The sequence below is a fragment of the Helianthus annuus genome, chromosome 8, assembly GCF_002127325.2.
Source record: "Helianthus annuus cultivar XRQ/B chromosome 8, HanXRQr2.0-SUNRISE, whole genome shotgun sequence".
Lineage (NCBI taxonomy): Eukaryota > Viridiplantae > Streptophyta > Magnoliopsida > Asterales > Asteraceae > Helianthus > Helianthus annuus.
The window spans coordinates 21,571,892-21,598,817 of NC_035440.2; the positions used below are offsets into that span (position 1 = coordinate 21,571,892).

Below are 26,926 nucleotides of genomic sequence, written 5' to 3' on the forward strand. Positions count from 1 at the left end.
TTTGCAAAAACAATGGTTGTCTGTTGTTTATTGGATGTTTGCAGGCCATTGTTGTTGATTGCTATATGTGTTTGATACTACGATCGATAGGTAGCATTCGGTGCCAGCGTTGGTTTATGAACCTTTGTAATGATAATACTTTATAAGATTATAAATATGGATTATGTTAGGAGTAATTGATTGATCAAAGTTTGAATGGAGTTACGTGTCAAATATGTAAATATGTAATAGTTATGTTTTAGAGTTTAAAGTGTAATTGTACAGTTAAAGGGTTGTAAGTGTCAAAAATGAAATGTGAAACTGTATATATACGTATGTGTGTGTCGTTTGGTAAACGATGCGTCTGTTCATGGTAATCGGTATATAGCCGATCATACCACAACATCAAGGGTTACGAACCCAAATCAAATTCAAAATATTATTACATTATTTATTTCGTTAATCATCAAACTAGGTAAAATAAATCCTAAAAAGAAATAAACTGAGACATTATTCCAACCAATATCCACTACAAACAAGTACAAAATTAGAAACAATCGTATACACAAATGCACTGCACACTCAAGTGGATTTTTACATAGACATATATAGTAAAATTGATGTTAAAATGGTGGTTACGGCAATCAAATGCCTATCTTTTTGGCACTTGCTACAAATGGCGGCAGCGCTGTGATGGTTGTTGCGCTTAGCCGCGGCTCCTGAACCAGCAGCATATACAGGTATCATCGAGCCACCCCCTCGTGGCGAGGAGTTAGACTGACCACCATTTCCGTTGCTCCCTCTAGCCGAGCTCCCACCACCACCACCACCCCCTCCTCCACCTCTTGAACTAGCATGGGCATATTTGCTTTGGTTTATGGCTCCATTGCTGCCAATACTTACAGAACCATCTGATTCATATATTGGTGGTTTTTCTGCAAAATCAAATGTCTTCTTGAGTTAATGTAATCTTTATTCGCCAAGTTTTACACAAGAAAAGAGTTCACATACTTTAAAAAAATGAATCAAACCCCTAATCTAAACTTGTTATTTGATTAGTGGGTAACGGGCTTAAGATTAAAAATGAAGTGGGTTTAATGGGCCTATAGTGGGTAATATGGTCTAATTTTTTTTATTTGATTGTTGAGATAATGTGATGATATTTTTTTATAGTTTATTGATTTATATTTGTTAATATTTTCCTTATATATTTTGTAATAAATAAAATACTATAAACTAAAAAAATTAAATTACTTTTTTTCGGGTGTCGTTAGTCATAAAAAGACATCATGGGTGTTGGAGTTAAAAATTATTGGGTGTCACTCGAGTTTCGGTTACATATATAACACAAAAAATAATAATTTCATGGGTATCAGATGAACCCGACGCACCTACTTAGGTCCCCCTTCCCCCACCCCATTTATCAGTTTACGAAATGGTCCAATTAATGAATAATAATAATACAAAATGGACCATATAAAATACTATAAAATCAATTAGCTATTTTGTGTAGAAAGAGAGTTTGCAAAGAACTTTTCATTTAAAAAATTGTGTATATAAGGTTGTAGATACTATGGACCATATATATATTATAATATTAAAAATCAAATAGCTGTTTTGTGTAGAAAGAGAATTTGCAACGAACTTTTCATTTAAAAAATTGTGTATACAAGGTTGTAGATACTATGGACCATATATATATATTATAATATTAAAAATCAAATAGCTGTTTTGTGTAGAAAGAGAGTTTGCAATTTCATTTAAAAAATTGTGTATACAAGGTTGTAGATACTATGGACCATATATATTATAATATAAGGTTGTAGATACTATAAAACATGATTTCTATATAAAATAAACCAACGACCACAATCTCTTCTCTTACATTATCTTCTCCCTAGTCACGTATGTGGTTTAATCGTGAATGAATTTGTGTTTGTGTTTGAATTTTGAAACAAATTTGGATTTTTTGTTTTTGAATCTTTGAATCATCATATAAATGGCGAATGGTAAGTTTGTGTTCCAATGGGTTCCCAGTCAGTCACATCCTCGTGATGTTGAATGTTGGAGAACTTATATATTAAAATAATGTGTTTTGTATAAAAATGAAAAACTTTATATACTAATGTCAAACAAACAGAAAAATTCATTAAAATGTCTTTCTTAAAAATCAAAAAATAATTATTTTCAGTTAATTACTTCGTGACATGTTGGTAGTTAATATAGCATGTCACATCACACCATCTTTCTTGGTAGCTGACAAGTCGATGTAACATGGCACAATAGCATTATTGAAACATAATTTTTGTGACCCATGACTAGTAGCATAGTCGATATTAGGTAGATATCGTTCTGAGAGTGTCTCGGCAATAGATGCCACATGGAGCCATGTAATATGTGGATATGGTTGCCAGGGACGGGAAACAATTAACCTAAGGGCCGGATAAATTGTGTTCGCTTGTGTTGGTGAACCAAGGGATAAATTGTGTTCGACTGTGGTTGTGACATGAGTTCGCAGGTAGACAAAAGTTTCCACAAAACCAATATGGGGGATGATAGATGGTTGTTATATACTAGAACCAACTAAAAAAGTAACATGGTAATCCAAGAGAGTGATTGTGTTCAACTATAGTGGTCAACAAGTGTTCAAACATTTATGTTGTATTTTGAGTGATGATCTGAGCCAATATTATGGAGAATTTGTATAAATTATATCTACCTTCACTAGACAAAAGAAGTTGGTGTTCCCTACGAAAGAGTATTAAGGGAGAAATTATTTGTAAGACGAGAAGACATTATAATTATCTTATTAGTAAGAAGTTGCATGGTGATCTCTACCGGATTACAAAGATATTCTTTTCGTGAATACGAATTCTTTGTGAAGACCAAAAATTAGATAAGAGATGGATTATATAGTATCCATTTGAACCAATATAAATATATGTGTTTGCGTATTGAAATATATGCTACAGTAAACATTTTCAATTATTATCTTACAACCAACAAAATCTCACCAAGTAATATTTTCTAAACAAGCAATGACTTTTTTTAAAAGTGAGCATTAAAGTAAAGTTAGCATATACTAGAGGTTCTCAAACTCTTGTTGGGAGACATGTATAATATCTCCAGCTATAGAATCGATGAGTGAAACTAAAATCCAAATTATAAGTCAGAAAAGTTAAATAGACATAGTGTAAAGTTAAGTGACATGGTGAGGGATATGGTTGAAGTATCAGCAATAGACAATGAACTAAACTTGTTGGCCTCTACAAAACATTGACAAACATAGTTGATGCAGACCAAATGTTGCCGGCAAAGTTTAGTTATGTTGAAGTCAGGAATTACACTTGAAGGATTTAACTAGTTACTACAGAGAAAGGCTATGATATAATTACCACAAATGGGAATTTGCCCCATTGCTCAGACAAGTTACCACTACACAATTGGAGCTTATGAGTTGCCAGTGCTACTGATCAGTTGCTAGTGATGAGTTGCAACTGGTCAAGCTTCCGCTGGTACTGATCCAGTTGTCACGAGTTCCAACTGTTGATCAGTTTTATTTAAACATAATGGAAAACATGTAAATAATACCTGATACAGCAAATAGGCCAACGGAGAATCCATTCAGAGACGCAACCATTGTGTTCGACATGATAGTTAACTTGATCTGGTTCCCCCTTAGGATGTATGTTTTTGATGGTAGTACCGAGTTCTTTAGGGTTGAAGAACTCATAGTAATGGAGAGAGAGGAGGGGACGATTTTTGGTGTTGATGTTATGAGAGTCTAACCCTAATCCCTCTCTAGTAATCAACTTATACACCCAAGGGAAACCCAATTAGTTAATAAGGGTAATATGGTCTATCAACAATTACCAACTAATTATATTATAGGTTTTAATATATTTTGATCCATATTATATAAATGATAATGATGGCTACTAGATTAAATACATATAAATAAATATTTAATCTTACATTATCCCACTTAGCCGAATAATCATTTATCATGAGCATTAGATAAGTCTGATTAGAAGTTAATACTCATTTTAGCTTTAAAACAAGAACCGTAGCAGAGAAATACAGTCGTTGAATCATCATTCGACTCAGGACCCCCATTAATCATACTACAGCCTCAATTTAAAACATAATAGTTATGATCTAAATATTCAAGTAAGCCCTTTAACGTTTGATTTGTATTTATATTTGTCTATATGTTATTATATCGGCAGAACATATGTTAGAGACATACAAAATCAAACCGATGAGGAAAATTAATAGTTAATCATTCATAGTACGATATGCAGTTATACATAGTCATCAATAAACCCGTCATTATTATAAGTGCTTACATAATAGTTATGGGTGATAGACTTTTACTTATAAGATCCTTAAGCATATCATGAATGCATTCGATACAAAGATTTAGTTTCATCAATTCGTTCATAAACGAATATTTAATTTTGTATCGAAATTTAATGCAGCACCTCTCGAACTGATACTGTTCAAGGAGACATGGTAGCTGACTTTATCAAAACAAGACTTCAATATATAAGTTATATGGAGTTAATCAACTTATCAGTCAACTGATAAATTTTCAACAACATTTAGTGACTATTGCTTTGTGATCAACAACAAATTATGTCATTATAACTTAGGTTGTTATTATCAGTTTATTATGACTCCTCCACGAGATAGGTTTTGTCTGCTGACATAAGGATATACCAATATCCCAAAATTACATTTTGTCTTCTTTGAATATTACAAAGTTAGAGTAATCAACCGGTTTGAGTTCTCACTTCTTTAAATTATAGCCTCTCGTTTCTTTTGAACATATTGTAATACTCTATTTGATGCTTCACATTAACCTAGAGATATCTAGTGTGTTGCAATGTGAGTAATATCTAAACGAGTATAGACTTGAACTTACATAAGGCTTCTAATCAATGAAGCGTAAGGAAATAATCTCATTTATCATATTATCCTCTAAAGGAGAGCAGTATTGTTTGTTACATATGTAAGGACCCATTGAAGGTTAAACTTATGGAATGAAACTAATGTCTCATTGGGTCTATCTCGGTATGTTATGATATCTATCACGTAAGAAATATCTCTGGGATCTATTATATCAAAGTTTGTGTTAACAATGTTTTGACTTATGCAACATATACTTGTCAAACGAGTGTCATCTATATAAAGACAAGTTTGTTTTAGTTGCTCCCACTCATTTTGAGGTAGGTACATTAATCCACTTGGTTCTTGATGAAAATAACTAGATTAAGATTTCATCACATTTTTATGTTTGCATTAACCCGTATATGGATTTTATTGGCTTGCAAACAAAGTGTTCTTAACCTTCAGTTTAGAACTTTTAGGTTGTTTTCTAATGAAAATGTAAATATGTAAGTCAGTTGTTAGGGAAAGTTGTTTTAGTGTTCTTCTAATGTAGCTCAAAACTATTATAAGCTACTAGAACAGTGATGATCCTCGAAGAAATCTTTTGTAAGATAGGTAAGAATGATTCTTTGATAATTGATCTCTTTCTGAGTATAACCTTTTACAATCAATCATGCTTCTTCGTGTCTTAACGTTTATATCAGGATTTAGTTTAGTTAAGAACACTATTAGGTAATTCAATCAAATCCCAAACGTTATTCGAACACATAAAATCAGTTTTACTAGAAAACAGTTTTATTCCATTTAGAAGATCGATTGACACTAATGGCTTAATTAGAAGAGATAAGATCAGTAAATTTTTCCAAAACCATTTCAACTTTAGTTAGGGAGGTTATGTAATCATCAGAGTTAGTATGTTTTTAAACCTAGATGACCTCCTAAGTTGATTATTGGGTTTGTTAGAAGTTTCAGTTTTATGGATTAGCTCTTGGTTAGGTTGCTTTCATTACGGGATTCTAAGTTTGTAAGAGTTGGTACAGTATGGTGTACAAGAGGTGTAATCGGAGTAAATTTTAATAACTCTCTTCCCCCCGCCTCTTGTATTCCTTGCAAGTCATGAGAAGGGCTTTTACTGCTCCCAGTGACCTTAGAAGTCTTAAGGAACTCGGCATGCTTATGGTCAATATTTAACGACAAACAGATTCTAATAGAGAAAACATATTAATGACGTTAGTCGTTGTAATTTCTTTTGTTGAGGATTATGTTAGTTTAGGTAAAAATCTAAGCATGACCACAATCAAGCAACAATGAAACTTTTGTAAGAGTATCATTAGATTTTAAGGAGAAGTTTTGATGGAACAGTGTCGAGATGGAGCAGTGTCTTATAAAAGAGATGTAAATTGAAGTAATATGAAGTTTTCACTCCCCACCTCTTGCAACTATTGCAAATTATTATTAAGCCACTTAATGCTTCCACTGATCTTTGATGTCTCTAGAAATGCTACAAGATAAGTTTCAATGAGGTATCTGACGTGGGAACCTATCATACATATGTTAGACTTTATTTGATTTCCTTAATGTCGAGATGTCATAAGAAGCTTGGGGACATATTTAATAGAAATTGTATGAAGTATATATATGAATAAATTTCTATAAAACTGTGGGCCATATGAGACAAATTTAGATACAAGTGGATAGTTTTTAAATAATAAATTATTTGTGTCTGAATATTCCATTTTGAATAAGTTCCACGAATATTAATGAATAACTTCTGGTGGACCCATACTTAAGCCAAGTAATAGTTTAGGGCTTTTTAACATCATGATTTAAAATAACTTAGAATGAGATTAGATGAAAAAAATCATCCTCATTAACTATGTCATGATTTTTCATGAATTTCGATTACAATGGATGAAATTTATAGTTCTCATTTTTCTTTTGTCAAATTTTCATTTACATGATAACAAAAGTTGTGAAAGTGTAAGGTATCATCTAGTTTCATCTTAGTAATGTTTCTATCCAGATTTTGAGAACAAATAATATGAGAGTTTAAGGTAAGTGTGACTTTATGTTGGTTATGTAAACCTCTCAACTGTCATAATATGGCTTTAGTATTGATACTAAATTCTGATTAATTTCCAGAATATGTAAGGTATCATAAAGCGTAATTAGAATATAACTTTTCATGGTTCTTATAGCCTTAATATTTAGGTTTTTCACTAACTCTCATATTAGTTATTTGTTGAATTCTAGTAAGGAAACGTATAGAACTAGAGTCAACTTATCATGTGTTAATTGGAATATTAAGATTAGCAGACTTAAATATCATTAGTAGACGACTACCTAATTTCATCCAACGGTTCTTTTGAATCATGGATAGTCTCGTTGCTTATGCCTAGTCTAATGACATATTTATGCAGTGAGATTCTCCATTGAAGTACCTTAGAGTTGGAATTTTGTACTTGTATTTTGACTATTGACCTTAGAAGTATCCTCGTTAAGGTTTTAGTGGTTGTAAGGTGAATAACGTCTTATTTTCCAGTTTCTAACATTTCTTTCTATGTACATATGTTGCTTATCAACACGCTCCAATTCCTTTGGTACTTTTGAGTGTTATAGTTGATTTGTAAGGCATCAAATTGTACAAGTGAAAATTTTAGTATGTAATGTACTAGAAAAATGTACTTATTTCCATGTGAAAGCCCTTAATTTTATGGGTCATGGTATTGTACACTATAATGTATTCATATATACCACTTAACCTTATAGTTTAGAATTTTAAATGAAGGCATGCATCTTAAGAGTTCTTGTGATTATTCCAGAGTTAATAGATTAGTCTTAGGGAATCTGGAATAACTTTAGTGACAACATTTATGTTAGATGAGTTCTTGATTATCATAAGAGACATCATGTTCGATTTATCCTATTCATCATGCTCTACTTTTCTTCTGTGGCACTTTTATCAGAAGAGAGCAATAGGATTATCGTGTCTTAAGGGATAATCAAGGATTTAATTTAAGAGCTAATCTTATAGAAACTTTAAGTAAAGCAAAACATATTAGGTTTAGGAATTAGAGTGGGTGAGATATTAATCTATAAAAGAAAGTTACAGTGAGTAAGGGTATGGGTACTAAAAATAAGGCAGACAAAATATGATCATAAGATTAATGAAGGATCATTAAAGTGAGGATCATTATTTGAAGAAGTTGTGATATGTCTATTACTAACATCAAAATAATAGACTAATTTGAAAATTCTACTTAAACAAAGACAAATCACCTTTGGGTAGAAGTGTAATCATGTAAGCATGTGTGCAAAGTAATTGTGACAAATCAGCTTTGGCCAGAAATGAGACAATACCTTAGTTGTGCACTTGTTAAGTATGTTAGACATGAATGAATTAAATCAGCTTTGGTCAGAAATAAGACATTCACGTTTGTAAAGCATAGTTAACATAGCTTTTATAATACTTGAACAATAAAAACATGTATCAAATCACCTTTGGGCAGAAATGACAAATCAGAAGCTCATTCAAGTTAAGTTATTTGGTTTTGTGAAAAGTTATTTGATTCTAATTAATTAAGTGTTTTACAAAACCAATTATTTTGTTCACAATAACAGCCCAATAAAGTAATGAGATTTCGAAAAATCTTGACATTTCGAGAACATATTAGATTTCGGATGAAATTTAGTTTTCGAAAAATTTATGATTTCGAATGAGATTTCGGATTTATCCGAAATTGTGATCTCAAATAAGATTTCGGATTTATCCGAAATTGTTCTCCAATATTTGAAATCTGTTGATTTTTGTAGTTAATTGTGATAACATTTGGATGATTTCGAAAAGTTATTGATTATTTAGTTTCCTAAATTTATGCTTAGATAATCATTATCCTGTGATTTCGAAATCTTTTACTAATCTTTTACTGATATACCATATCATATATTTCGAAATCTTATGGATAAAAAATAATCAAACTTAGGAAAAACAAAAAACTTTTGATTCGACTCATCTATAATGTTAGAAATTCTTCGAATATTTATGATGAACACGAAGAACACCAACGAAGAATTTTATGAGTTTTCATCTGGAACCGAAACCTTAGACTAAATTTTATGTGTTTGGGAATCTATAAATTGCATATCTCTTGTGAAACCCTAAAAGTTATCATTAGTTTTAAAACATCACCCTCATTTTTTTCTAGGGGTGATGATTATAGGTCTATTATTGTTCTTAGGTCAACCATCATTGATTGTAATTGTGAAATCATGAATGAGAAATAGTGAAGTTAACAACAGCAAGCAATCCCACTAAATCGCACAAATAGCAAAGTTATTGCTTATGTCTAGGGAGGGTGTGATATAGGCAGACCTTATCTCTATCTTTTAGGATAGAAAGGCTGCTCCCAGAGAGACTCTCAGCTCCAAAAGAAAAAGTGAAGTTAAGAGACAAATTATCGTGTTCTCCTGAGTTGTACTATATTTATTTGTTTTATAATCATAAACACATGTCTCTACAAACAAAATATGGTTTCATGGTTCAAGGAAGAGCAATGCAGATCTTCACATCCATTGTTGACTCTCTCAATAGAAAAAGGTGAAGCTTTTATTGAACCGGCTTATGCTTCCCATGGCGAAAGCAAGCATGGGTGATGCTTTTAAGGGGCGGGAGGGGGAGGACCCCCGAACTTTTCGCTCAGTAGTGGAGAGTATGTAGTTTTCATATAGAAATTTTTGAGTATATACGTTTTCGACCCCCCGGTTTTATAGAAATTTTTAGGTCGGGTGACTCTCCCCCCCCCCCCCCCGGGGTTAGAAATCTCAAGCTTCGCCACTGAAAGCAAGCGTCTCTTTTGCACTTCAAAGTGGGTACAGTTTGAATTGTTCTTCAAAGATGGATGAGAGAATGACTACTGCCTACTCGAATGGTGTACTATTTTCTATGGATCGAAATTCATGGATGATAGGAAGCCTTAGATCTTACAAAAAAAAAATGAAACCCGAGTCACCTGCATGACAATTAAGAATATTTACCACTATACTACAATTAAGAGCATCATACTCACTTGATATCATAAATAATAAATTAAGGAGTCAATTAACATCCAGAAAAATAGGATCCTCAAGAAATTCAAACACCAAAAAAGTAACATTTACCAACTTCTTACAATTTCAAGCTAAATCGATTAAAACTCAGGAGAATAAGCTACATCTTGAACAACAAAAGAGTATTAAAAGAACTTGAACTTTGTTTCCACTACGATTAGTAAGGGTGATGTGGTGGTAAACTTATTTGGAGTAGGAATCAGTCGAGATCTTGTTAGTTTCAAAGGTTGTAAAAGTTGATGAGTCAACCTTATATATTTGGATGTGAACTTAGCTTTGTCACAGGTTTGGCAATATCCACATCGTTATGTTTTGTTATATCCATATGAGAGCTATTATGTTATAAAGAATGTTTTGCCTCAAATAACACCAACGTGTTTTGAGAGAATTGGTTGTGGATGAAAGGAAACCTCGACACTTAAGCGTGCTTGATTGGAATCAATCCATGATCGGTGACCTCCTTTGGGAGTTCTCACACAGAAACCAAAAGGAAGTCTATGCTCCTCTTGTGGGTAATGCGGGCAATATTGATTGGTAAAATTGGTTGAAAGTTACAAATTGTATTGGAGTCAATCATGTTTTGTTCAACCAAGGATGGTAGGGCAAACCTCATCAATTAAGAGTCCCATGGGGGGTGTTTGTGACACCTTGGATGAATCCCCACATCATTTTGTTTTGTCCTCACGAGAGATATTGTGCCATAAGGATAACACACCTTAGATATCATCAATGTGTTTTGGTTTTACAGCGTATGTGTGAGATGAGAACTCCATATTTAAGTGTAATTGAGTGGAAGAAATCTATGGTGGGTGACCTCCTAGTAAGTTTCGACTAGAAGGTCAGTGAACCCTTTTGACCCTCTTTTGATTCCACCCATGCTGACTCTATCTCGTTTATCAAATAAGCTCGAATATAGGCTCGGCCTTATTTCACTACTAGAAAACTAGGTAATTGCGACCAAAATTTACGACCAACATACGGCGGTCGCAATATTAGCGACCGGTTTGCGACCAAAATCAAAACAGTCGTAAAACTAAGGACCAACCCAGACTCGGTCGCAAAACGGTTGCAAATTTTGTGACCGTCTTTTTTCAGTCGCAAATCAGTTGCGTAGTGGTCAGAAAACGGTCGCAAATACGAGAAAAATAAAAAAGCAAAAGTTGGGACCGTCTAAAGCAGTCGCAAATACAAGAACATAAAAAGAAGAAGCAAAAGTTGCGACCGTCTAGAACGGTCGCAAATACCAAAAGGTATATAAAATAGCAAAAGTTGCGACCTTCTAAAGCGGTCGCAAATACGACAATATCTAAGGGTACAAAATTATATACTAAACATTAAAAACCATCGCAACGCATGAGCATAACCCGCTTGTTATTATTAATAAAAAATAAAAACAAATTTTTAATTAATTTGGAAAAAAAGAACAACCATCCTGAATTTGCATAAAAGCTTGCATCACTTGCAGATCTTTATGTCAATGACGCCTTTGGAACCGCACATAGAGCCCATGAATCCGCTGAGGAAATCACAATATACTTAAAACCATCTATTGCTAGTTTCCTTTTGCAAAAGGTTTGATAGCTCATCTTTAGTTAACCCTAATTACTACTTTGACCATTCTAATAATGAAGTACAGCTTGTTGGTATTTGCTGTAGGAATTAGACTACCTTGATGGAGCAGCTTCAAACCCAAAGAGGCCATTTGCCACCATTGTTGGTGGTTCAAAGGTATCTATACTATATTAATAAGCATATCCAAAGGGCAGATATGGTCATTTGCCACTTTTTCAACATGTACAACTCTTGAAAGCTCATTGTACAAACCATGAAAGCACACCAACCCAAAGCTTCTAGAAACATGAAGTGAAGCGGCAACAATTTTAGGCGGCCCATATCTTTTGAGTTCAAATTTCGAATTCCAACACTCATCCCCAAATACTATTATCCCGCTTATTCCCTTCATTTGCGTAGGCCAGGAAGAACCAGAGAGGGAGGGAGACGGGAAGGGGAGTCTTGAGAAGAGTTCCGGCGACAACATGATGCAACGAGGTTGAACAATGACGGTAATAACTCCAGTTCCTTCCTTCCCTTCTCTCTATATCTCTGCGCTTCCTCTCTCTTTCTAGGGTTCGATTTGACGGCGATGAATGCGATTAATCATCACAGAAGTCCTGAACCCGGATGTATTCACTGGATTCCACTTACGTTTGTGTGTGTTATAAGATGGATTTTCGTTTTTTGTAGGTCATGGTTTAAAGACTTGGTAACAGTTTGAGAAGAGTTCAAGATCGAGCTATTGTTTTGTAGTATGAAGGTATGCATCTTCCATCATAAAATCTTTCAGGATCAGGATCTGGTAAAGTAAATCTTGAATCATTTTTACGGATGGAAAATCCACACAAAACATAGGTTATGTGTAGATTTACTTGAAATTGTGGAATAAAATTGAATTTGGATCAGTTGTTTGCAGGAGAAAGTGAGGAGAAAGTTGTGGTTGTCAATTATTCGTGGGTATTCTTGAATAATTACGACCTGCAGGTTGATTTGAAGCATTTGATGTTGGTTTTAGCAAAGCTCTTACTGTGGGTATACTTTATTTACATTTTTTTTATATTATCTGGTTTCGGGTCTTTATACCTTTTTAGGGTTTTTGACAAAATTGGGGGTTTTACTTGCTTTTCAGAGATAAAGATTGAAGCTTTGGTGTCGGGGTGTTCTTCAGGTTAGTTAAACGGGGTTCAGATTAATCGGATTGGGTCCATATTAAGACGGATTCCTTTTTATCGAAGGACAATTATTTTCCAATTTTCATGTTTTGTGATGCAGAATATGTCTTGTAATATATCTATTATATTAAGATGAAGGCAAGGGAGACGAAGTGGTTTGAATCGCCTTCGACTGAACTCAGTCGCTGTAACTCACCTCTGAAACGTGCTCTCTCTACTGTTCGCAAATTAGCAGAGGTGAATATGTTTCGTTGATTAATGAGTAAGAGTAGGATGTAATTCATTGGATATGAATATGTTTCGTTGTTTGGATATGAATCTGTTTCGTTGTTTAATAGTAAGAGTAGGATGTAATTCATTTGAATGCGAAATTATGATGATGGTTTTGGGCCTATAATTTGATTTTCTACTATTTGCAATGTCAACTAGTGTAGTTTTGAGAGAAAAAGTAGAAGAGAATCCAACTCAACTCGAGATTGGGAATTTTTTTATTTCTTCGGCTACGTTTTTATAATGTTGGTCTGGTATATATTGGGAGTTTAGAGTCCTGTGCATTTTTGGAAGGTGCCAAATGTCTAACATCATTTAAACGTATATTTTTTTAAATGATAACCCGCTTGCTTTAGTGGACCCTTTTACCAAATACATGTGCTTTATCAAATAATCGGTTTGGTACTGGCTGAAACAGGACTAACATGTACTTGGTTTTTAATGAAAACAATTTGTTTGATAAGTGTCTGAAAGATAAAAAGCTAACAATTTTAATATGTATCAAAGCTTTTTATTATCACAAGTTTATTAATGACTTAAAGCATACATATGGAAAGTTAAAGTCATCACTTTAAGTAGCAATTTAACTTTGACACGTTTGTGCAAATTTTCTGCACCTGCCCAAATTATGGGATCAATATTCTGCTTATGAGCATTGGGCTAAAATTGAAGTAAATCCTCATGCCATATCTTACATTTCTTGGTACTGTTTGTTCATTTAGTGATAATTCTTAGACTTTTAAAAGTCATCTTTTAATATCAGAAAATTCATCTTTTATTATTTAAAAAAGATAAAGTCATAAATTAGATCATTTACTGTTAGTTAACTATATAGTAGTAAAAAACGCATCAGAGTCTAGACGCAAGCGTATGCTCTCAGGGCGAGGCGAGGCACAACTTAAGTGCCTCAAACACACTCAGGTGCTGAAAATGCTCTGCACCAGCCTGACTGACCCGTTTATATTTGTAACGTGCAGTTGTTCTTTGTGGGCGGAAGGTTTGTCATTGCAAGTGATGGTGTTTAGGTGCTTTATCTGCAGAAACGGCTTGAAAGTTGCAGTCGTGGCACTAGCCCGACACATTGTTAATGTAAGGAAACACATAATTTTCAATTAAAATTTCACCTTCCTATACACATCAAATTTCTATTTATTTTTTCTATTTACATGAAGCTATACAACCTAAGGGATTAAGAGATGGAAGAACCAGAGGAGCGCCAAAAGTAGCGGCAGAGCCGGATCCATTACTGGATCATGCAAATTGAATCGTTAATATGGATGTCTTAGATTTTGAGGTTTAGTGATTTTCCCTTTCTTTCGATGGTTGAGTATAAAGGTATAAATATATGGGTTAATGTGTCTAATAGGGGTTAGCTTTACACTTTGGGTCAAAATAGAAAGAAAACGGCTGGCTTATCTTTCAACGGCTTTGCTTTGCGTTGTGGAATTGGTTTATTCGAGGGGTTGGCTTTACACTTTGGGTCGAGAGTGTTTTCTTAGTTTGATGGGTATATCATCATCGGCGGGGTTTAATTCAAGTACAACCTTTGTTTATGATTTTGACTTGAGGTCAAACTGAAGTTGTCGTATCATTGGTCATTTATAAATATTTACCTCCACCCCCAAAAACCTATATAAATCATTCTTACACTTCTTACAATTAGGATCATTTCCTCTGTTTATATATGCATGTAAATGTAGTTGTAAGTCCAAACTGAGGATCCACATTTTAACTTTGCAGGGTTTTCAGAATCACCTCCAAAAATCACAAGGGACCAAGGTACACATTTTAGTTCTGGTACGGTCCTGTTTTGGACCATTGCACAGTGTGTTTGTTTCAGGTACAGAGCATTGTATCCAAACAAGTGGGCCGTACCGAGCAGGTATTGGTCACGTTTCTCAATCCTACATAGGTTTACTTGAACTAGATAAGTGAAGCTTAAGCTCGGGCTCGTTATTAGACGAGCTTATATGTAGGCTCGATCTTGTTTTAGCTTGGCTCGATTCGAGCTTTTAGCTAGCCGATACCGAGTAGCTCATGAGCAGCTTGGCTCGTTACGCCCCTAGGCGGCCTGACTGGTATGTTTTTACCTGCATGTGACTTTGAGTATGGGTTTTTATCTATCTTGTAGGGCAAGGCATAAGGGTGCATTACAGGCCTATCTTCATTGGCATGTATAATCTCCCCATTGATTTTCAGTCCTTTCTAACAAGTCAAAAATCACTACTCTTTTTCATGATTTTGATATTTAAATGTTATTTTTAAACATGTTTTTATCTTTTTTCTCCCTGCAGCTTTATTCTCGTCTAATCAATTTCCCAAATATATAACAGATAACAGATATGCTGAGGGGAGGGATCTCTTTAGAACCGCCAAGACTTGCTGTATCGGGTGAGTCGAGATAGAAACAGAGATCTCATAATCACTGGTATGTCTTTCTTTCTAGTTTCATTTCTAGCTATATCAAGAATCTCCATCAGTTCGGATAGGATATTTTTATATTCTTTGCGCTTTCGAATAAGCGGTTTTAATTATTGTAGAAAGCATCTTTTGTGTTTAATTGTGTTTTGGAAAGTGAAATTAGGATTACTGATCTGATTTTAATTTTAGGTTTTACAGAAATTTGTTTCAGCTGGTGCAGTCAAACCATTGAAGCCACAACTTTAGCTGACGAGGATTTCCACATCTTGCTTAATTTTGACGATGAAGATTTAGAGTGACGAGTTTGTTTGTTATATACAATGATTAGTTTGTTTTTATATATAATTCTAACTATTAATCATGTTTTGCTATTTAAGTGTAGTTAAGGGACTGCACAAGCTCTTCAATTGCCAGATGTTGCACTCAAACAAAAGGTATACGTGAAGCGCTTATTTATCGTCATTATTACTGATTATTGATGCCATTGATCTGGCCAGAATTATTTATCGTCATTATTACTGTTATGCTAGGTAGGATTATCTTTCAAAACAGGATCATTCAGTTCTTTTGATTCTACAAAAACACATATGATTTTTGTATTTATTTTGTTCCACTTTTAAAATAATGTATGTTTTAATTTCTTGGGATTATTTGCAGGTGGTTTAATTTTGTTTTATTTTTTCGTTTTGTAGAAAATGCTGTTAATGTGGACTTCCACCAGAAAGAGAAGAGGATTAAAGGGCAGTTTATTCTACATATGTGGAGGTTTAGGCTGTGTTTATGAGTACATTATTGACTAAATGTGACAGGATAATTAGTATCTTTATGGTATTTGATGTTTCGAGTGGGATGTTTTATATAATTGTGAAAATTTGATAATATGTAAAATTTAAAATTGACATTGTATGCAGGGTAAAATAGAAAATGGATAAAAATAATTTTTAAAAAATAAATAAAAATTGCGACCACAAAAACGGACGCAATTTTTCAAAAGGCAAGTAGTTGCAAAACGGTCGCAGTTTGTAAAAGACAAGCGGTCGGAAAACGATCGCAGTTTGTAAAAGGCATGCGGTCGGAATACGGTCGCAACAAGACCGTCGCAACCGAAGTCCCACAAAACCAGGAACAGTCGCAATATTTGTGACCATTATTAAAGTCGCAAAACCCTGGTCGCAAAAGATGGCAGCAGTCGCAACTTAGTCGGAATAGAGCAATTGCGACGGGTGTTTTTCCGATTGTAGTTCCGATCGGAAAACGGTCACAACAGGGCAATTGCGACTGGTTTGCGACCAAAATTGTGGTCGGAAAAACCTAAGCTTGACCCTATTTAATTTTTTAACAAGTTATTTCAAATAAATAAGTGGATCACGCATATCCGGCTCAAAGTAGGTGTGTACATGTAACATGAACCATGATGAATGATGGTTGGCAAAATCATGGCAAATCTACTCAAATCAGTAGAAAAAGTCAGAGTTTTATATCCATCTCACTCACGTCTTTTGTATCTAAAGTGGTCAAACTTTTTTTTAACAAAAAAAAACTTTCCATTAAAGCTGTCTAATTTGACTGCAAATCTTCATCATCAATATGAACGCTCACCAGTTTTTGGACTACTAGATAGTGCTACATAAAAAAGTCTAATAAGTGGAGCCGGTGAAAATGAACACTACTAAAATACTGAGTATCACCTAAGTATTATACTGATGATAGATGTCCTTTTCATCACCTACACCATGTTTTCCGACGGATTACCGACTGTTATCACTTTTATTAAGGATTTCGACGGATTCATTTATCGACGAGAGCCCTCTATTTCATAAAAGTTAGTATAATTTTGATAGCAAAGAGTGGTTATCATGACAAAAACCACTTCCCTTAAATATGTTTTGTCAAATCTATAAAATACATAGCACGCCATCGTGCGCGTGCGCACACACAATATATATATACACACATATATAAAGAGAGAGAGAGAACCTGAGTTATTGGCAAGCTGAGAAAATGATACATGAAAAGTGAAGCTAAAGAGAACCAAGAGAAGCAGCAGCAGCAGTTTCATAACTCCCATATTTGCTTTCTTTCTTTATGATCTGTTTTAATGATTTACTTTCTTAACCACTTCCTCTTTTCATTTATATACAACACATGTAAAGCCAAATGGTGGGACAAAAATGTTAAAGCATTTCAATTTCTTTTTTTTTTTTTAAATCCATTATTTAATATTTGTCTTGCAAATAACCAAAAGACGGGCGGAAAACGATTTAAATGTAGCTCCAAACGTATATATTATATTTAAAAAATCGAGAGGACAATATAAAATATAATTTTTAAAAAACAAATGTATGATTCATGTTATAATGATTGGTTGGTTTGTAAAGTTAGGATTGGATTTTAATATCAAATCCCCGCGTTATGTAGCTACCGAACAACGATCAAACACGTGAAAAACGTATTACAAAAATACGAACTTTTAACACCAAGTGACCCATGTGACGTGATACGTAGGCGAAGTCAAACTTATACCAATATGTATTAGAAAGTTGAGAAGGTAAAAACATAAGGAATCAGATGTGACCACCAAACATTGTGCTAATAAAGAAAACTAAACTTATTTAACTTTTGTGGCAAAACTATAAAAAAACCAAAATTATATTATAAAAATAAAAAACCTTAAAGTTCCAAAAAAAATAATAATAATAAAACACACAAAAGACAATAAAAAAAAGACACTATCCTTCAATGTGTTATCACAAGAGATAGAGGGGAGTCTATGTGCTGATACTATGGATATCATATGAATGGGAGAAAAACTCGAATCTCATGAAAAGAAAATGAAATATTGGGGGTCAGGTATACAGAAACAAGATGCTGTATGATATTAATTATAAAAAAGTTTCTACTAATTTAGGTTCAGTACAATTATGAGAGATAGTAGGCAATCACGGCCCAATTATCTTAACATACAAAAAACACTTAACGTGAGAAGTGAAGGAAAAAAATTTTTCATTTTTTTCTCATTTTATTAAGCACGTATTTTAGTATGTTAAGGCACTGGATCGATGACGTACATTAACATTGCACTTGATTCATGACGTGAAACAACATAAACAAGATAGATGAAGAAGAAGATGCAGGAGAAACTCATTCATATCATTACAATCAACACAGATTACATACTGAACGAGTATACATCATCTTCTACAAGCTAGTTTAGATCACAAAGATCTAAACCCTAGCTTTCTCTCACTAACACATAGTCTCTCTCTTTCTAGGATGTGCACACCAGGAGGAACAAGAAGTTAGGAGAGGTGCACAAAGCTTCTGCCCTAATCTACTTTATACACACATATATATAGGCTAGGGACTAAACCCGGACAAAACACATTGTCCGGAATACAAAACAAAACAATAATCCGAAACAACATATTTCCAGAACAATAACATACACTAAGTAATCCGAAGCATTAACCCGGAATACCAGATAACCCGGAACAGTAGAAGTAGTCCGGAATGCCTCCTGAAATCTTGATATTCTTCATTATCGTTGACTTTAACTTGGACTTCTGCTTTGGTTGACCAGAACTGATAAGCGACAGTTACCCTGCAGGAACTGCACTTACAGTCTCCCCCTTAACTGTTGCATCAGTTCTGTGTGGCATCGATAATCTTCAATCATCGGATACTGCGCTTGCAGGCTCCCCCTTAACTGATGATATCATCCAGCTTTCAACTTTGGCTGAGACTTGATCTTTCCGGCAGAGCACTGTGATCTTCAACCCTTCTAATCAAAGACTTGCTGACGATCACTTAAATGGCCGCTTTGTGAAACCCGAAGAATCCAACATCAAACGCTGTAGATCCTCCCCCTCAAACTTCTCCCGAATCAAATTAACGCGAACTGACTTACAACAACATGTGAGAATATCGCTCGATACATTAATCTTCAAACTTAACCGGTAGAAGAATGAAACGTTGGATTTCCAATGCCCAACATCAAACACTTCAAATTCCGTAAAGACATGAAGTTTGGTTCAATAAGTTAATAATAAACCAAACTCCGAAGATGTACATCCGCCATCTTGATCAGAGTCTTCAACCGAGTTTCTGAAATCATTTCATCTCGAATCTTCAAGATCCAATCTCGTATCTTCACGAATCCACCAATTACCCGATGACTTTCGTCTCCAATCTCCCCCTCAATGTAAGAACCCCTATTTCGAGAATCTGATCAGTCACCAACTTGGAAGAGGGACCAAGAAGACTAATCTTCTCTACTCTAACCGGCATACGATAAAGGCTTAACCTTCAACTAGTTGCCAAACGAACAATTTGCTTCATCACGTCAACACTTGATTAAACCTCGAACAAACTTGACAAAACTCAATCATACACTAGCTCTAACTTGCTTCATGTTTTAAACACTACGCCACCGGTAAGATTAACACTAAGTTAATCTCAAAGATAGTAAACATGAACTTGTTTCGATGTAGCACCACGGGCTTTTGATTTACAAAGAAAATAGGAACTTCAAAATTTTTACTCCCCCTTTTTCTTTGTAAACAATACAAAAGTCCAAGCAAGTCTTATTCTCTTCACCTCCTCACTTGATCCGGACAACATAAGTACCATAAAACTTTTCGATAATCCGAAACCGACTTCAAGTTTCCAAACTACACATAATTCTGACTCTTAGTTAGTTATCCGGTACCCCAGGTAACCCGGGATAACTAGAAAAACTCGGAACATGCACAACTCGAAACTTCCGAACAACACAAACTTCTAAATTTAGCTAAAAATCTGGTACCCCAGGTAACCCGGAATTCTAGAAAATTCGAACTCATAAAACCCGAAAGCTCTTGAAACCTCGAATCAGATCATCGGAACAATACTTAGAGTACAAAGAAATTCGGAACAAGCAAAGAAATCCAAAAAACCCATAAATTCGAGTTTTTTAAGTCCGAACTTGGCCTTATAATTCCGAATTTAGCATCAAAATACATAAACTCTGACTCTTGTCCCTAACATAACCTTGGACAAAAGTCCATGGCTTAAACTTGGACAATTGTCCATGACTTAAACTTGGACAATTCTCCATGACATAAACTTGGACAAAAGATCACATACTAAAATCTGACTATATAGTCCATGACATAAACTTGGACTATTTAATCATTACAAAACTCGGAATAGTATCCTCATATAAAGCTCTATGAAGAAATAACTTTGGAACTGAAAACCCGGAAACTTATCTAACTTTTGAAATACCCGGAAGAAGGCAAAAATCTTCACCCGGAGAACAGTTTCACATATAAACTCCGGATACACAGTGAGACATATAAACCCGGAACAGTTTAACATATAAACTCCGAAACAAACTCGGATAAAGATCACCAATTAAATCCGGACAGAATACCAAATTCGGATAAAGGCTTAACTCCGGACACTAGTAAATCCGGATACAATTTTGAAACAAATCCGGACAAGAGAATATAAAGCAAACTCGGACCTAAAACCCGGAACTTAAACTCGGATTCAAACATAGACTTTAAACTCGGATCACTATAAACTCGGATAACGTCAAGTTTAACAAATCCGGACATTGGTAAACACGGAAACAAATCCGGGTATACCTCTTCAGGATTATCTACCAATATGTGACTTCACATAAAGGTCACAGATAAACACGGACGATACAAATACGAAATGCAAATTCAGACATTCTAACAACTTACTGAAATCTGGACAAAGCCATTTTCAGATCAAAACCCAAATCTGCAATAACTTGGAAAACAAGACAACCACGAACAGCTTCATTTTCTTCAACTTTTCTGCAGAAAAACTCACGTCTCCATGATGTTTAGTGGAAACAAACATCAAATCAAGAGCAATGGTGATTCGGAAGGCGGTTAGACCATTCGGAATCGGTAACCATGCTCTGATACCACTGTTAAAGCACTGGATCGATGATGAACATTAACATTGCACTTGATTAATGACGTAAAACAACATAAACAAGATAGATGAAGAAGAAGATGCAGGAGAAACTCATTCATATCATTACAATCAACACAGATTACATACTGAACGAGTATACATCATCTTCTACAAGCTAGTTTAGATCACAAAGATCTAAACCCTAGCTTTCTCTCACTAACACATAGTCTCTCTCTCTCTCTCTCTCTCTCTCTCTCTCTCTCTCTCTAGGATGTGTACACCAGGAGGAACAAGAAGTTAGGAGAGGTGCACAAAGCTTCTGCCCTAATCTACTCTATACACACATATATATAGGCTAGGGACTAAACCCGGACAAAACACATTGTCCGGGATACAAAACAATACAATAATTCGAAACAACATATTTCCAGAACAATAACATACACTAAGTAATCCGAAGCATTAACCCGGAATACCAGATAACCCGGAACAGTAGAAGTAGTCCGGAATGCCTCCTGAAATCTTGATATTCTTCATTATCGTTGACTTTAACTTGGACTTCTGCTTTGGTTGACCAGAATTGATAAGCGACAGTTACCCTGCAGGAACTGCACTTACATGGTCCTATAATCTAAATAAAAAAATCGTGATCTTACATTAGTAGAATAATTATGTAATTTTGTCAAGTAATTATACTACTTTAAAATCACGATTTTTTTTTTACATTTTGCAATTTAACATCATTTTTAAGTAGATGTGAAAAAAATTCAAAAAAAAGTTTACTTTACTTCTCACGTCAAGTCCATTTTGTATGTTAAACCCATTTATATTTGATCGTTATACAATTACTCAAAACCAATAGCATACTCGTTTAGTCGAAGCGAAGAACATATTGTTACATTGTTGCATTATACATATAATACAAAATAGAGTAAATGTCAATTTACGTCCCTGTGGTTTACATCAAAACGCAGGACCAGCCCTCATTTGAAAAAACGCAACACTCCAGCCCCTGGGGTTGTCGATTGCGTTCAATCAGGTCCCTACTCCAATATTCCATCAGTTTGTCGTTACCATTTGTGTTAAAAGACTATAATGCCCCTCAGGGACCGAAATTGCAACTCGTGTTATGATGTTGTCTTCTCTATAAAGTCTGCAACTATTTTCACCATTATCAAACAAGCGACGGTAACCTAAAAATATCATCAGGTTCATCGTGGAGAAGCAATGATATTGTTCGCTCAAATGCAGTATGCTCATGTGGTGCTACGACTTGCATTAGAAAATCCTAGACTGAAGCTAATACCGGGAGATGTTTTCTTTGCTATGTAAGGGTTAATTTGGCTGTTGATCATCGATTTCAGTGACTTTTATGTGTGATAAGTAGTGTGTTATGTTTACTTATCACATTCCAGACCGATGGCTATGGTTTGCTTCGGTGGATTGAACCTCCAGTTTCATGCCCCAGATGTGAGAGGATTCTTCCATCCCTGTTGAGGTCAAATAAGGAGAATTCAAATTTGATGAGGTTGAAGGCAAAGGAAGCTGAAGATCGAAGACTTAAGTTTGTGTTAGGTGTTTCTTGGTTGTTGTTTATGATATGTGTAATCATGTGGTGAAATGTCTGCAATTTACTGTTTTTCTGACTCACTAAATTCATTTTGTATGTTTTCCACCGGCTAGTTTAAGTAATGAAACAATAACTTTTCAAATTATGTTCTATAAATACAAACGTGTTTGATCTTTTGGTAGTGGAATACCATTCTAGTATGAAAATGGATCAATGAGGTAAGAAACGTTTACCTTCTTTCTCCTACCTCCAAAACTGGATAATGGATAACAAAGACAATGAAGCTTGTCTAGAAATAGAGCATGACTTACAGCTACCTGATTTTGGTGTAGGAAAGAGATTGGAACCTGTCGGTAAAGAAAGTTGCTCTTCTAGTGTTGTTGTTAGTCAGGAAGTGGTCAAACAGATAGATGTTGATGGGAAACACAAACAAGTTGAAGTAAATCCGGTTGTTAAGAAAGGTGATGATGTTGCTACGGAAGAACTTGATTTCAACCCTAACCCAGAGGATAATTACGACTCAGATGTTTTAAAGGATGCATGGACCTATGAATCAGAAAAAGAAGATTGGTCTTGTATTTGGCACAACCCATATTCAGGAGAAGAGTCAGATTCAGGCCTATCATCGAGAGGAGACTGTCATTGGAAATAGGCTTGTTCACTATGTTGCTTGTTGAATTAGTTTGCGTTTAGTTGGTTGTTTAGTGTTTTTTCTTCTATGATCACTTTATTTTGAAATAAAATGCAAGGTTCTATTTTGGTAGATGTGTTATGTCAACAATTTACATAGACCAAACAACTAATAGATGGTATATAACATTGCATACAATCCAACTTGCCCTAAAAACATGCAACTTAACCATCTAAACAGAATTGTTCAAAGACAAGCACCATAAACATAAAACAGTAAAAGCAAATTGTTCAAACATAAGCCAACACCATAGTTGTTCAAACACAAACCAACACTGAATTTGACCATACTGGAAATCTAAGTAGCCTCAGCCCCACCTTGACCCTTGCAGCTGCGACTGTTGTGGCCTAGGTTATTGCACTTGCTGCATTTTGTGATGCCTCATTTTCTTGTTAGCTTCCCTCCCTTTGTTAACTTGGCCTCTACGTCCAACTGTGACGTCTTTCGTTTCTTCTTAGGCCTTCCTACCTGCTTATGATATTTTGGAGGGGTCAATTTGGTTAGGCATCTTGACCGAGGCCACATCTCAGGTCCTGCAATTGGATCAATAGTGTGCATGTAAACTTTCTTCCAACTGTCCAGCCAATACACAGGATCAACCCAACTCTCTGGAATACCAGGACTCAAACCATTTTCAGACACGTTCCAAATTGCAGCAACAGCATGTTTACAAGGCATTCCTATCAGATCCCATTTCCTGCATGAACATGTTCTCATCTGCACATCAACCACTGTCTTGTTTCTCGAATCAGTAACCTACAGAATTTGGAATAAAAGGATAAAGTCATCATTTATTGTGTGATTGAAATAAAGTGTAACTTTGCAATTCTTACTTGGTAGTTGGAGGAACCTGTCATCAACACATTGTATTGTGAAGCCTCATTCTTGATACTATCAAACATTGTGGTAGCAGCAGGACTTAGTGGGCCATCACTTTTGGCTATGATCTTTTTCACGTTGACAATTCGTTTGGTCAAATATTCCCTGATGTATTCTAAGCATGTGATGATTGGCTTGTCTCTTGCACCGAAGAATTGTTTGTTAAACACCTCACAAATATTGTTCAATAGCATATCGCACTTTACCCTTCCTGAAAAGTGGGCTCGTGACCATGCTATTGCAGGGATCTCCGTCAGCCAATCATACAACTTTTTGTCTATGGCTTTAATATCCTCCATTGCCCTTTCATAATAGGGCATGCTTGTTGCACTTGCACATCTCCATAACAGGTTCTTGTACACATCTCCCCGCCATGTCTTCTTCATATTCTCGTGAATGTGCCTCAGGCAATACCTATGTTCAACTATTGGAAAGACCTTGGCCATAGCAGGCAACAAACCCTACAATTTAACAGAAGAATATAAGAAATACAAGTCAATTGAAAGTTGACAGCTTAATTAAAAACAAGAGTTTTAATAGCGATTACCTTTTGTCAATCACTGATAAAAGTGAAATTACATCTTATTAGTAACTCTAGATCATCCCCAAGTATATTCAAAAACTATGACCACGTGTTGATAGTTTCAGCTTCAACAATGGCAAAGACCAGTGGATAAATTCCATTATTTCCATCAACCCCAACTACTGGGAGGATCTGACATGGGTATGGACCTTTCATAAACGCACCAACCAATCCAATTAGGTCCCTCCTAGTGAGATTGAAACCCTTCTTTAAAGCACCATAGAAAGCATATAGTCTCCTAAATTGTCTTGTGGAACTAGTAGGATTAGATCCAGATTCAACATCAATCTTGATAGTGGTCACATGGTTAAATCTAACAAGTTCCTCACAACACTCCCTGAGTTGCCCATATTGGTCCTATAGTCCCCATTAACTTTGCCACTGCAATCATCTTTGCCCTCCTCAATTTAGGCAGTGAAACTTTAACTTGGCGCTTCTTCTCAAGTAGATCTTGCACTACCCCCATCTGAATGTTGAGATTAGCATGAAGCAGTGGTTCCACCTCTTTAGCTGTGAAATTCATGGTGTACATACCAACCTCCCTTGTTTGCAAACATTGGTGCGCACGTTTCAATGTTTTGACACACCAGTAGTCTTCAGTTGTGGGTTGTCTCACTTGCATCTCCCATGTACATGTAGGTTTACCAGGCTTGTGCCTTATTCTCTTGGAGGCTGCCTATCAATGCCTAATTTTCCTTACCTACCACGATTCTTTCCTTCTTACTTTTATGGCCCTCAAAGTCTTCAGGAGTTGTCAAATTTGGGTTTTTCCCCATGCACACCACCCTAAATCTCAACCTGTCATTTTTGTTTATGTACAATTGTCTCCTGGATTGCAGTGCAAATGTTTTGACCATGTTAGTAAGCTTCGTCTTGTCAGGAATCAATTGTCTAATGAAAAAGGGATTACAAGCTGCATCAGGCCCTATAGACTTCAATGTTGATCTCCTTATCTTCCTCATCCTTTTCATTGCCTTATCTAAAACTGTTTGATCTTCATCTGAGTTACAGTTTCAAAGTCGTCCAGGTCCACGTTGAGGTCATCCTCAAACACATCTTCATCACTACCATTTTCTTCTACATCAGAGTCAACATTTGCTCTGAATTGTTGCATGTCAACCTCTACATCATACAGCATGTTATTTTCTTCTACCCAGTAATCCGAATCATCTTGTCCCTTTGCATTAGGGCTGGCAATTCTGACACGAACACGATAATACGACACAAACCTACATGAAGTTATCATGTTTTGTGTTTGACCTTAACAGGTTTCGTGTCTAAAATAGGTCGACACGATAAGACCTTAATAGGTTTCTTATCTAAACAGATTAAAATCCGTTAACCTGTTAAGACCCGTTAAGTACATGTTAATAATTAAAAATTAAAAAATATTATATGTGGGTGTGGACATGGGGTCATCAATCATGGTACCTAAGATGAATTGTACACAAACACACGCGGTTCTTTTTCCACAATCTAATCCCTAATTTTTAAATCTCTCTCACAAACACCACCATTCCCTATCTGGTTCACAGTTTCCCCAATTCGGTCATGTTCGTGTCTTAAACAGGTCGCATTCATATCTTAACAGGTCGTGTTCGTGTCTTAAACAAGTCGTATGATACGTTGGTATCTTTTTCGTGTCTTAACAGGTCGTTTCGTGTAACCTATATATTAACAAGTTTGTGTTTCAAAAATCTGACATGATAAGATTTCGTGTCGTGTTCATGTTTACGTGTTTCGGGTTCGTGTCTTATCGTGTTTGTGTATTAACAGATTGGGTTAACCCGTTATGTCAGCCCTACTTTGCTTCATCACCATGGCTGTCATTTTCTTCTACATCCAGTTCTTGCTCCCCCTCTTCATCAAAGTCC

The 26,926-nt window shown here is 35.2% G+C and overlaps 2 protein-coding genes and 1 long non-coding RNA gene across 14 annotated transcripts; 1 reads left to right on the plus strand and 2 right to left on the minus strand.

Annotated features, from left to right (window-relative positions):
• Nucleotides 1-460: 460 nt before the first annotated feature.
• On the minus strand, nucleotides 461-17,527 carry LOC118481198 (glycine-rich protein 5-like). The gene is made up of 2 exons (XM_035976515.1): nucleotides 17,373-17,527; nucleotides 461-914 (listed from the first exon to the last, which is right to left on the minus strand). The coding sequence occupies exons 1-2, from the start codon at nucleotides 17,461-17,463 to the stop codon at nucleotides 574-576; spliced, it is 432 nt and encodes a 143-aa protein (XP_035832408.1). The 5' UTR covers nucleotides 17,464-17,527; the 3' UTR covers nucleotides 461-573.
• On the plus strand, nucleotides 11,936-16,246 carry LOC110869724. 12 transcript variants are annotated; one of them, XR_004864816.1, is made up of 10 exons: nucleotides 11,936-12,041; nucleotides 12,223-12,292; nucleotides 12,439-12,564; nucleotides 12,662-12,700; nucleotides 12,805-12,941; nucleotides 13,952-14,063; nucleotides 14,147-15,148; nucleotides 15,308-15,402; nucleotides 15,594-15,829; nucleotides 16,088-16,240. It is a non-coding gene; the product is annotated as an uncharacterized LOC110869724 (long non-coding RNA). The 12 variants fall into 12 exon arrangements; XR_004864817.1 differs by having other exon boundaries at nucleotides 14,147-14,856; nucleotides 15,106-15,148; nucleotides 15,308-15,829; XR_004864807.1 differs by having other exon boundaries at nucleotides 14,147-15,402; nucleotides 15,585-15,829.
• A 6,444-nt stretch (nucleotides 17,528-23,971) lies between the features above and the next one.
• Nucleotides 23,972-25,575, minus strand: LOC110869723. Its single transcript, XM_022118955.1, has 3 exons — nucleotides 25,399-25,575; nucleotides 24,424-24,930; nucleotides 23,972-24,346 (listed from the first exon to the last, which is right to left on the minus strand). Exons 1-3 carry the CDS (start codon nucleotides 25,573-25,575, stop codon nucleotides 23,972-23,974), a joined length of 1,059 nt encoding a protein of 352 aa, XP_021974647.1.
• Nucleotides 25,576-26,926: the final 1,351 nt, after the last annotated feature.